This window comes from Medicago sativa, chromosome 7 (assembly GCF_051527215.1).
Source record: "Medicago sativa cultivar Bolivia chromosome 7, Bolivia_mono, whole genome shotgun sequence".
Lineage (NCBI taxonomy): Eukaryota > Viridiplantae > Streptophyta > Magnoliopsida > Fabales > Fabaceae > Medicago > Medicago sativa.
In genome coordinates this window covers 53,554,711-53,567,457 of record NC_140755.1, presented here as the reverse complement: position 1 = coordinate 53,567,457, position 12,747 = coordinate 53,554,711, and the positions used below count along the sequence as shown (strand labels likewise).

At 38.6% G+C, this 12,747-nt stretch overlaps 1 protein-coding gene across 1 annotated transcript; it reads right to left on the bottom strand.

The window, feature by feature from the left end:
* Positions 1-10,106: 10,106 nt before the first annotated feature.
* Positions 10,107-12,071, bottom strand: LOC146906769 (uncharacterized). Its single transcript, XM_085728951.1, has 4 exons — positions 11,340-12,071; positions 10,904-11,281; positions 10,402-10,751; positions 10,107-10,317 (listed from the first exon to the last, which is right to left on the bottom strand). The coding sequence occupies exons 1-4, from the start codon at positions 12,069-12,071 to the stop codon at positions 10,107-10,109; spliced, it is 1,671 nt and encodes a 556-aa protein (XP_085585077.1).
* Positions 12,072-12,747: the final 676 nt, after the last annotated feature.

Sequence of the window (12,747 nt, the reverse complement as noted above, 5' to 3'; positions counted from 1 at the left end):
GTCAAGAAACTTTATGTTACAAGGGAAACCGATAATTATGTCACTTAGAAAGAATCAGTTAGTCATGGACGTATGTCAGAATCTAAGGTCGGAAGTATAGAGGAATTGTTTGTGCTTATTAGCAAGTAAATCCCTAAATTTTGAGGACGAAATTTCTTTAAGAGGGGTAGAGTGTAATATCCTGCGGAATTTTAAATAGATCGTCGTATCAGTTGAACATGTCAGAACAAAAATAATTTCTGAAGGGTTAATAATTATTGAGAAATGCGAAGGTATTCGATAAATATCTCACACCTTATCCCAACGAACTTGAGGAATTATATGGTTACGAGTTAAATGAGGGTAATTATGTGTTTTCCCTTGAAGGGAGTTTTAGTCATTTGGAACTTGAGATTTTTTTTAAATGGATGGAAGCTATATTCTCTTCATTCATTCAACTCCTTTCTCTCTCTAAGAAGCTAGATTTTTCTTCCCCTCTCTCCATTCCCAACCGCCCTTACTCCTCCTCCATACCCATCTTCCTTTTGTTCAATTTCTTCATGTAATCAACACACAAATTGCAAGCATGGGATCCTTAGACCACTTTGGTTAGCTTACAAGCACAAAATTTTTCCCTTCCTTCTCCATCTTAATCGAAACCTACCTCTATCTCTCTATTGAGAAGTTTTCCAAAATCAAGCTTTTGGGAATTTGATTCTAATTTTGGACTTGGTGTGTACTCATGGTGAGTTATGAAGATGGCTAGGAGCAAGACACAAGAAGATAGGAGCTAGGGGTTTGATGCAAAAGTTGATACAAGGTGAGAATCCTAAATTAAAACTTGAATTTGAATTGTTATAGATTGAATTGTTGATTAAGTTTAATGGGCATGTGAATTGTGTTAGAATGTTTGGATTTCTATGATAATTTTCATGTAGAGTAACTTGTTGATGATCATTGTTGAAGGTTTGTATGATAAGTGTAAGTTGACTCAATAGCTTAAGTGTGATTGCAAGAGCTGTTTGGATATGTTAGGATTGTTGGGGTAAGGATTATGAGCTGAATTTGGGAAATGCTTAGTGAAACCCGTAATTGGGACAGGACTCCACTAAAACGGTAAGAACTCTCTCCTTGTTTGGATTTTCTTTGAGGATCGAAAAGAGGCAGAAGTTAAGAGCAATGGTTGATGCTCAATCATTGCTTATTTGTTCAAGGATTCATAATAGAATGAGGTGAGTTCCTTAGCCAGTAAACCTTCCATTTTGAGTAGTAGAATTGTGCCACATGAATGATTCATTTTGTTATACCCTAATTTTGGACCTAAAAATACTTGTTCAAAATTTTCTTTCATCTTTGATATATGTCTATTATTCTTGAAGAATTGCCAATTTGCTATTGTTTACACTGACATTTTACTCTGCTTTATCTCTCAACTTAGCTTTACAAATCTTTTCAACTGTGTATTTGTCCATGTTTTCTTGCATTTCAAGTCATCCAAAACATTTTCTTGCATTTCAAGTCATTTGAATTTGTCTCTAATCAATTGCATCTTTCTCTGCATTTTATTTCAATTTTGTTTGCAAAATTCATGAAAAAGGGTATTTTAGTCGTTTCCTGCATACAAATTCATTTGAGTCATTTTGAGTCAGTTTAGCCCCTAGAGGCATTTTAGTCATTTCCAGGGTTAAAACTCTGTTTAATCTCTGAAAAATTGTCTCTGAGTCTTTTAATTTGCTCTTATAAACTCTTGCTTTAATTCCTTGTTAAAAACCATTTTAAAATTGCATTTGAGTCATTTTAGTCCCTTGGGGCATTTTGGTCATTTCACACGAAATTTTGACAGAGAGAGGTTACTTTAAAGTACCTCATTTAAGTAGTTGGTTCATTTTAGTCCATTTTGTGTTTTTTATTGGTTTCACTTTACGTTTATTTCAAGTTGCATTTTTTAATTCAATTTTATTAATTTTTGCATTTTTTAGTCCTTTTGTATTATTTTGCATTTTGGTCCTTGTTTCTTATTATTTTGCAGATCAGTCCATTTGTCCAAGTCATTAGTCCAGGCCAGGTGGCGCATGCTCATTGGTCCAAGGCTTACTGCATCAGCTATAAAGCTGACACGTCACAGTCAAAGGGTCAACACCATTCATTCTGTTACAACTCAGCACAAACACATTTTCATTTCTCTCTCCACCAGAAGTGGATCAAAGCTTCCAAACACCAAGAACATTCAAGAACACTCTTGAGTGTTCAAACCCTAACCAACTTTTCCGGCCACCATAACAAACTTTCAGCCACCTACAACCACCCTAATTAACCACCAACAGAATCCAGGACCGAATGCCTCAAGAACAAGATGAAGATTCATCTTCATCTTCATCCATAACCAAACAAATTTTCAGAAAAATCAACAACAACAATACGAACCAATTCAACCGATCCATGGCGATTCTCAGAGATTCGTCATAGAATCTTCATCACTGAATCCTCCACTTCGCAATACAAGTGCATATTCGCCACGAATAGTGACAAATTCAACACGATCACGAAGCAAACTTGTGACAGAGAAGAAGAAGGATCGAAGTGAAATAGTGACAAATCCAGCAAACTCACAGAAAGTGGAATACGAAAAAGAAGAAGAAAGTGAAACCAATTCACTTTTGGATCTCGAATCAAGAACGAAGGGAAATCACGAAGATTCCCGTAGTTTCATCATCAGCTTCGAACCAAGCTTGAGGTAATCACTCTCTTTCTTCTTCTTCTTTCTCGAAATTTTCGAATCTAAAATTCCCGATCTAGAGCTTTGTTGACTTGTTATGCAAAATTGGAACATAAATTCGAGTATAGGATGAAATTTCGGTTTCAAAGATGGGAAAAATTTTCAGATCGGAGGAGTTTCGAGTTCGCCTGAAACTGCATTTCTCGCCGGAGAAGATGAAGTTTCTGGCGAGCTTTAAACTTTCCGGAGTGCATGTTCCAGTTTCCGGCGAACTGCACTGCTAGTGAGAAGAGAGAGCATTTTCGTTTTAGAGAGAGAAGGAGAGGGTGATAATGAGAGAAAACCGGTTCAAGGCCTTATATAGGCCTGTGAACCGGTTCGACCCATGCCTGTACCCTACCCGGCCTGTTAAGGCCCAGTTTCCATGCCTGCATGAGTCTTGCTACGCGCACCCCCCCTTTCCTGCGTGTTTCTGTTAAATTTTACTGTTTACACCCCTGCTTGATTGAAAACCTTTGATAAAAATTCTGAAAAAATTCTTATAATTTTCTTTGTACTTTTTGATCAATTTTGACATATTGCATGTCAAGATTGATCAAGAAATACTGGGAAATTATTTTTGCCTTGGTTTAATGTTTTTCCTTTAATTTTTGTTGAAAATCTTGATAAAAACTTGTAAAAATTTGGTGAGTTCTTGTTGCAATTGTGTTGATGGATTTAGGATTGTTGCATGTGAATTTCGCATGCTGAAAATTGTTAGAGTAAATGCTTGGAGAAATTGTTTGAATTTTGTGTTGTTTTGTCCAATTTTGTGAATTTTTTTTGCATGTTTTAATTCCAATTGTTTGGTTCATAATAATTGTGGTTTGTTGAATAATTTTGGGGTATTGTTTGGTGATTGATTTGGTGTTTTGATACTGGTTTGTGATATGTGATAATTGATTCCTTATATGGCAAGTTACTTGATTCTTTAACATGTGAATTAGTGCAAAATAGGCTTAATAAAATGCTATAGTCCTTGACTTGTGTTCCTCATAACTCTCACATTGGGGCTGAACATAAAACCCTTTGAAAAATGTCAAAATGTGAGAGTTATGGGTCTCTTGCTTGCTTTGGAATTTTGGTATTCTATTAAGTGCATTTTTGTCACTTTTTCTTGCCATTTTACTATGTTATTATGCCATATTTCTTTGCCAATTTTTTCTACTATACTATGCCTTTTATCACTAACCACTTTACTTCATGTTTCATGCATTCCATAAGGCATCCCATCCTCCATCTTATATTCTTAGTCTTTATCTTTCTTACACTTTAAAGTTCATGCAAAAATTAGAATGCAATACCTAGGAATTCTTGTATTTTACTTTATGCTCTTAAATTCTTGCAAGACCATAGAATGTATCTAGGCCAATGATGTAAAGGACAATGGACTCTAATGATGTACACCGACACAAGTACCGACACATGCACACATATCACATAGATATTTTTAGATGTATGGCTAGGATATGCATGTTTAGATGTATGTTTAGGATTGAATGTTTAGATGAATGCTTAGGTTTTACACTTAGAAAAATCAATTTTCCAAAAAAAAACTTGAACAACATCACTTGAAAACCTTTTCCAAAAAATATAGGAGTCAAAACTCCTTTGCATTTTCTCTTTATTTTCTTAATCAAATTTCAATGAAAATTAATCATACTTGACTTTTTTTTTCCAAAATCACTAATCAAACCTCACAATTTCACAATCTTATGCCCTTGAGGCCTCTCTCTCATTCTTCAAATTCCAATTTTCAAACTTAAAATCAACCAACAAAAACAAAAAACATTTTTGGAAGAGAACTACGGTGGATTTGATCCCTTAAAAGGGTACGTAGGCAAGGAAACAATATTCCTTCAATTCAAATAAAATAAAAATTCAAACACTTTCTTCTCCCTCCAATTCTTCAGTTAGTAAACCCTTAGGTGTAAATATCACTTTTCAAATAGCATTTAAAAATAAAGCGCGCGCGTAGAAAGTAAAGACGGTTCCTATAGGATACTATAGTCGTTATGGGTGCCTAACACCTTCCCGTAGCGAAAACAACTCCCGGACCTCGATTCTCAAGGGTTTTGCTTTTTTTTTCCATTCCCAAGAAAAAATGAGATATCAAAGGTTCAAAAGGTTCAAACGTAATCAATGTTTGACACCCGAAAACCAAGATAAAACACATTTGAATAGAAATTATGAGATAGTTAGTATGATTATTTCATACGTAGGTACCATTACTAGTTTATTCTAAAATCTCTTGTATGTTAATATGTGTGTTTATGTTGGTATGAATGTTGGAGGAAAATACTAGGCAAGGCATTTGATATATATACTTATACGAATGGTTTGAAAGAAAATTTGAAATTCGAACCTTGCCTTGGTTACTAGAATTAGCTACAAATCTCTTATTGATTGAAAGAAATACTTGCCATGACTAAATTTAGCCATTGTTCGGCTAGAATTTGAAATGCTCATATTTTTCAATTATGTGATCAAAAATATTTTTAGAATCCTCCAACATAGATACAAACATAAACATACACATATTGACATAAGAGTTATGTTTAAAGTGAATTAGCTATGAAATAATTCATGGGTAGGCTACTAGTTCGGGTAAGCTACCATTGCAGGAATATGACCTTTATGTCATTAATTTCAAGTTAGAGACGGAAATTATTTATAGCATATCTTGATTTAGAAAGTCGAGGCTAGTTAGAATTAGATATGAATTAGAAGCTATCAAATATAAGTATTATGTTACATGTCAGATAGTGATATATTCAAACAGTAATATATCCTAAGAATAGTATGTTCATAAGAAAATCAATTAAGTTAAGTAATGACTCTCTAACTCCCCATTAGTAGTGGAGTTGGGGTCATTTCATGATTATAAGAAATCAGTTAAGTCGTGACCCTCTAACTCCCCGTTAGTAGTGGAGTTAACTCCCCGTTAGTAGTGGAGTTGTGGTTCCCCGTTAGTAGTGGATAGACATTCAGTCTTGCACGACGACAAGAGGAGTCCGGTGTTAGCCTCAGATAGGAATTTCACCGATTATATCATGGGAATAAATTCCGACGTTACTCCACTCGGGTTTATTCCGTAAAACGAACTCAGATAATATTGTTTGTTCAACGCTAACTCCTAACATAAATATGAAAATTAACATGTTTATGATTATGACTATGTATACGAATAAGATTATGATATTATGATACAATCATGATAGTATTTCAGACAGCGATCCTAGTTATTCCTCGATCGCTCAGTTATGCATGATGAACTGCATAAACCCAAAATGGGTTCAGTTTAGAAACAAATGGCGATCTTAGGTTCCCCGAGATTGCCTACAGCCTAGGATAGGTGGAACTCACTGAGACATTCTGTCTCACCCCAATCCCTTTTATTTTATTTCAGATCCACAGGTAGTTCGCATGCAGGGCAGTTCGCGACGAAGTGAGTAGAAGAGGCTGGACAGCTTATGATTACTCGTCTTGCACTTGTTATATGACTTGTTATATGTTATATGTGTATATTCTTGGCCTATTTCCTTATTGAAGGAAATTGAAAAATGGTGCAGGAATTTTATATGGAGCAGAGACATTGAGAAGAGGAAAATGGTTACTGTGGCATGGAAAAAGCTTTGCAAGCCTATGGATGAAGGAGGTATTGGCCTAAGATCTCTGACATCTCTTAATGAAGCTTCAAATTTAAAGCTAGGGTGGGATTTGCTAAACTCTTTGGAGCCTTGGGCTGTTTCTTTAAGAGGTAGAGCTCTTTCAAATGGAAAACCCGTGGCTTATCACATTTACTCATCTCTATGGAGTAGTATGAAAAGTGAGTATTCTTTAATAACTGAAAACTCTAGTTGGCTGATGGGGAATGGTGAAAATATTTACTTTTGGTCCGATAGTTGGTGTGGTATGACAATTGCTGAAAGATTTAATGTTCCACCTCCTATTGTTGCTCAACTCTCTTCAAGAGTTTCTGACTTTATCGCAGACCATAAATGGTGTATTCCTTCCACTCTTCAAGCGATGTTCCCTCATCTGATTCAGGTTCTTGATCAAATTGTTATTCCAAAAGTCCACTTGGAGGATAAACTTGTCTGGAAGCATACTAGTACAGGTTGTATGTCTCTCAAGGAAGCTTATTTTCATAAATCCCAACCAGGTCAGAGAATTCATTGGGCAAAAAATATCTGGAGTCCTGACATTCCACTATCCAAGTCCATGATGGCTTGGAGATTCATGCACGATAGATTACCTACTGATGAGAAGATGAAGGAGAGAGGGAATAACATGGTTTCTATGTGCACCAATTGCAAATCTGCTGAAGAAACTTCAACTCATTTATTTTTGCAGTGCTCCTTCGCTTCGAAATTGTGGAATTGGCTATCTTCTATTCTAAATTTCCCCTGATCTTTAATGAAGCATCTGATATATGGAAATTATGTGACAGGAGATGGACTCCGCAATGCAAAATTGCCATTACTGCTTGTTTAGTGAATATTATCAACAACATATGGTATGCTCGTAATCAAGCAAGATTCCAAAATAAAACCATTCACTGGAAAGTGGCGATCAACCTTATATTATCTAGCACTGCTTTCTCTGGAAATCACACAAAGAAATCCGCTGCTGTAGACATGACAGAATTCACGATTCTCAAAGCTTTGAAGATTAATATTCATCCTCCCAATGCTCCTACCATCAAGGAGGTGATTTGGGCTCCTCCGATTACTTCATGGCTGAAGGTAAACACAGATGGTGCAGTCACAAGGAACCCTTCAAAAGCCGCATGTGGGGGTATTTTTAGATCCTCTGAAGGCTTCACAAGAGGATGTTTTGCTCAACACTTATCTACAGAATCAGCCTTCATTGCTGAGATCTTTGGAGCAATCTTAGCTATAGAAATAGCACATCAAAATAATTGGAATCAATTATGGCTTGAAACGGATTCAATGCTCTTGCTGCTAGCTTTCAAGAACTCTCTTATGATTCCTTGGTCTCTCAGAAACAGGTGGGTAAATTGCATGGAGGTTACAAAAAGCATGAATTTTATGGTGTCTCATATTTATAGGGAAGGTAATGGTTGTGCCGATGCCCTAGCTAATATAGGTTTGGATTTAACTGGTTTTGTTTGGTGGCAAGATGCTCCCAACATAATTAGACAGGAAGTGGTTAAAAATATGTTGGGAATGCCCAACTTTAGGTTTAGCACCTTTTGAAAAGGTTTGGGATATATCCCACTTTTCTTTATGTATGCTTTTCTCTTTATTTGATTGAATTTGGGTAGTGCACTTTGCACTACTTTTTGCTTAAAAAAAAAATTGTACACGTCAGTGATACTATTTTCAATGGAATAAGGCGAGTAATTCTATAAATTGTTCAAAAAAATTTATATTATTGTAATTTTAATGTATCCAGTACTAAGTTTAACACACATGCTAAATATTCTAGATAAATTTAGTATGAGTGTTACAGTAATACAAATTTTATTTTTTATCTTCGACTTCAGTTAGTCTTCAATTTAGACTGAGATATGCATTAAATAAAGGTGGTCGATTACACATTTTTATTTACTTTACGTAATTTTTGTTTCGGGTATTAATTAAACAAGGGAAAAGCTAACTTGTGCACATGTTAAGAAAATCAAATATAAAAATATAGTATTGAATATTGTGCATTTATTATATAGAAGGTTTAAAGATTATTTTTTCAATGCAAAATTTATTTCTCATTTCCTTTTTTAATTCTTAATTATTTTTTCCTGCAAATAAGGGTACAAAATATTTTTTTTTGAAGAAATAAGGGTACAAAATATTATTCTATTCGAAACTAATTCGTTGCACTGAAATAATTCTACAAAACTTACCATGGATCGCATGGGTTTTAAATTTAAAGCGTAACCAATATCGAGCCATTCAAACCAATTTATTCAAAACTACTGCTAGACTGAAACAATTATCAAGAATACTTGGTACACGTCTAGTATAAGTAATATCTATAGAAATTGCTTCCTACTTTCTAGCCCTAACGAGGTACAGTCGGTAACGCTCATTATAAAGGAGTCATGTTAATTTAATTCGATTAATCAATCTATCATAATCTGTACCCAAAAGAAAAATGAAAATATCATATTCATGTGGTATACTTAAGGGTGATACACCTTTATTTTATGATTTACTAGGATGCTCCTTGATATCTCAGCCGGGGGTAGGATTAGAGTAAAAATAGACCTTGAGGTTCAAATCATAATTCAGAACATGGCTCAGAATGAGTACCGTGTTGAGACTGACCAATGTGAGATAGGAGTGTTTGGAGTGAATGAGAATAGTGTTATCCTGGCTAATTAGACCTTGATGAGTAAACAAATGGAAGCACTCTTCAAACTCGTACAAGCCATGAGTATGAGACAAGTTCAAGTTCATCAAGCTTAAGTTCAACAAATTCAACAAGCACAAATTTTGAGGTGCGAGTTTTGTGGTGAAGGACATGTTAATGGTGAATGTGTACCCGAGGGAGTGAGTGATCGGAAGCCAGTTATATAGGAAATTATCAAATAAGTTTTTAGAGCGCATTGCATACATTCAATAAGTGTCATACTTAACTATGTGCTTGGTGATTATGTGCATTGATGAAACATGGTGATTTATGTACTTGTTGAAATTTGGTGAATATGTGAAGATGTGAAAGTTGTAGTATTATGCTTGTATGCTTGATGTTTAGTAATGACGTTCAATTAATTGTGAATGATTTAATGTAGTGTTGTTAGCCTTTTGAAATTAATTATGTCGTTTACTTTCATCTGATTACTTTCATCTGGGTTGAGCCGCATGTTGTACTTCCAAGTTTGTTCAAACACTCTCTTGAGATGAGCGGCATGATCCACCTCTTGTTGGGATTTTACAATCATGTCGTCCATGTAGACTTCAAGAATGTCGCCCAGAAGTGCCTTGTCATAGACTTTGTTCATCATACGTTGATAAGTGGCCCCCGCATTTCGTAGACCGAAGGGCATTACGTTGTAGTAATAGTTCCCTGATTCTGTCATGAAGGTTGTTTTCATTTTATCTTCTTCGGCCATGGGTATCTGGTTGTACCCAGAGTAGGCATCCATGAAGGATAAAAGTTTATAGCCGGAGGAATTATCTACGAGTTTATCGATGTTAGAAAGAGGATATGCGTCTTTAGGGCAGGCCGTATTAAGATCGGTATAGTCAACACACATACGCCATTTTCCATTAGATTTCTTGACAAGTACAACATTGGAGATCCATGTAGTGTATTTGGCCTCATAAATGAAATTTGCCTCTAGGAGGTCTTTTACAGCTTTTACTGCAGCCTCTGATTTTTCAGGAGACTGCTTCCAACGTCGCTAAGCTACAATGCTTACACCGAGATCTACTGTCATCTGGTGACAAGCGACACTGGGGTCGATTCCAGGCATATTGGCCGCACTCCACACGAATAGATCTGCGTTCTCCCTGAGGCAGTCGATCAATTGTGCTTTGACAAGTTCAGGAAGAACCTTGCCGATCTTGAAGTTTTTCGAGGGGTCATTCCCGAAAGGGACCAGCTCGAATTCACTGTCAGGAATGGGTCTAAGAAGTTTCTAATTGAGCGGATCCTTCTTTTCCCTCTTTTGTTCCTTAAGGTCTTCCTTGGTAAACCTGGGATCAAGTTCGACCAAGTTGGCATCCAGAGTGCTCGCAGCAGCTTTCCCTTTGTCCTCAGCAGGATTGCTGGATTGGGAAACCGAGTTCTGGGATTTATTAGCCTGGAGGAAACATCTCCTTGCAGCTTTGATGTCTCCATTGAGAGAGGCGATGACGCCCTCCTTTGCATGGTATTTCAAATTCAGATGAGCGGTTGAACATGCAGCACCCAGTTGGGCGAGCCCGGTTCTCCCAATGATGCAATTATAGAGAGAAGGGTAGTCAATCACCAGGAATGGGATCTTTATTGTTTTCTTGGCCTCCTTTTCGCCGAAGGTGACCAGTAGTTCTACGTAGCCCCATGGCTGAGTAGACGAGCCGTTGAAGCCATAGAGTTCATTTCCAACGTAAGGAGAAAGGTTTTTCTCCGTCAGTTGAAGAGTTTTGAACAGTCGCACGAGGCCCCTGTGTCAATCAGGACTCGACGGACGTCTGTGTTGGCCATCGATGCTCGCACGAGCAAAGGAATGGCAAAATTTGAAGCTCCACCATGTAGTTCTGAGTCGTAGAATGCCAAAGGTGGTCTTCCTCCGTGGTTGGAGGGAACCAACAAGTTGACACTCATGAGTTCTTCGAACTTTCTTTTCATGCTTCCCATGGAGATGTCCAGTGTTCCTCCCGTGATGACGTTGGCAGAGGGGAACTGCTCCCAGGTGCATGAGTAGGGGGTGATTTCCACGTTGTCAGGGAAATCACCGAGATGTTCCCCGGACATGGCAATTGTTTTGCCAGGTTCGGAGCCATCACCGATGAGCTCGACAGTCTTTCTTTCTGCCTCCGGATTCTTTACGAAATGTTTGAGCCGACCCCTTCGAATGAGGAGCTCGATAGCATCCTTCAGATGGACGCAGTCATCGGTGGTGTGTCCGTGGCATTTGTGGAATCGACAGTACTTTGTCTTGTCGACCCCTTTCCTCTCCTGAGATGGAGCCTTTGGTGGCTTGACCCCAGCTTATGTCAGATCGGCTACAGCGATCTCGGCGAGGATTTTCTCCCTTGACATGGCCAAAGGAGTGTACTCGGTGAAGTGACCGTTTGGGTCTTTTGCCTTCACGAGCAGCTTTGCCTTCCTTCTTTTTCTCATGGAAGGGCTTTTTGGAGGATTCAGCAGCAGGCTCCTCCTTCTTGGATTTGTTGAGGTTGTCCGTATACAGCTCCTCCTCATAAGCTATGTAAATCTTTGCGATCGCTAGGAACTCATTGAGAGTCCTTGGGCGATCTAAGCGAACAGCTTTCTTCACATCTGTACCTTCGCGCAGACCTTTGGCGATGAGGTACCGCATCATTGTTTCGTCGGCACCTCGTACCTGAACAGATTCTTTGTTGAACCTCTCGATGTAGTCTTGGAGAGGCTCGCTCTTTCCTTGGACAATGGCTTCAAGGGATGCCACCGTTTTTGGTTGCGTCCTTGAAGCGGTGAAGTGGGCCGTGAACACGTAACAGAGGTTTCTCCATGAGTCGATGGAGTTTCTCCTTAAGTTCTTGAACCAGGTGACAGCTCCTCGCCTTAGTGTTGTGACGAAAAGCTTGCATTTTACGGCGTCTTGCACCGATCTGTAAGTGAGAATCGCCTCATTGTTCTCGATGTGCTCATCTGGGTCGGTTGTCCCATCGCATGAGTCCATCTATGGAGGCTTCTCTAGTCCGCGGGGGATAGGAGCTTCTCGGATGCGCTGTGTGAATGGGTCGTAAGCGTTACAGTTATTTGGGACATCAGGAGTGTCCTCAGAGGATGACCAAGAACGCCCGTTACGTCTTGGTGGAGATCCCCTTGAGGGAGATCGTCTGGGAGGGGATCGCCTGGGTGGAGATTGCCTGGGTGACCTCCTTCTCGTCGATCTCCCGGTGTAACTCGGAGACCTGACACTTACTGAGTGTCGCGGGGATCTGGAACGTGACTGGCGAGGGCTCGTTTCTCTTCTGTTACGTACTGGGGAGGGAGTCCGTCTGGTTCGGGCTAGTTGGCGTTCTTGCTCCAGATCCATCAGGCGTCAGTTCTGTTCCTCGATTAACGACGTTTGTCGTTGAACCGTGTGGAGCAGGTTTCTGACGAGGACACCAGTTGGCGTGGCATCTTCAGGAGTCTCTGTAGGTCGTGGAGGACCCTGTAGAGGTCTTTGCTGGAGAGGAACTATCTGTGCTGGCTCCTCTCTGGGCGTGTCCAATATGTGAAGGTGAGGATGTCATACCATCCCGTTGAGGGATGCGTATCTCACTTCGTATCTGGGAGTTGGCACCGTTGGCAGCCATGGTAGTTTTTTGGAAAGCTTTGGTTTTTAGGAATATAAAAACGGGGATAGC

What these genes read in the sequence shown, in the direction of transcription:
- LOC146906769 (XM_085728951.1), bottom strand. Translation starts at nt 12,071, where the DNA reads ATGGACTCATGCGATGGGACAACCGACCCAGATGAGCACATCGAGAAC. An exon ending in AAAGGGGTCGACAAGACAAA is followed by an intron (nt 11,282 to 11,339) that starts GTACTGTCGATT and finishes GTCCATCTGAAG; the next exon opens with GATGCTATCGAGCTCCTCAT. An exon ending in ATTTTGCCATTCCTTTGCTC is followed by an intron (nt 10,752 to 10,903) that starts GTGCGAGCATCG and finishes TCGTCTACTCAG; the next exon opens with CCATGGGGCTACGTAGAACT.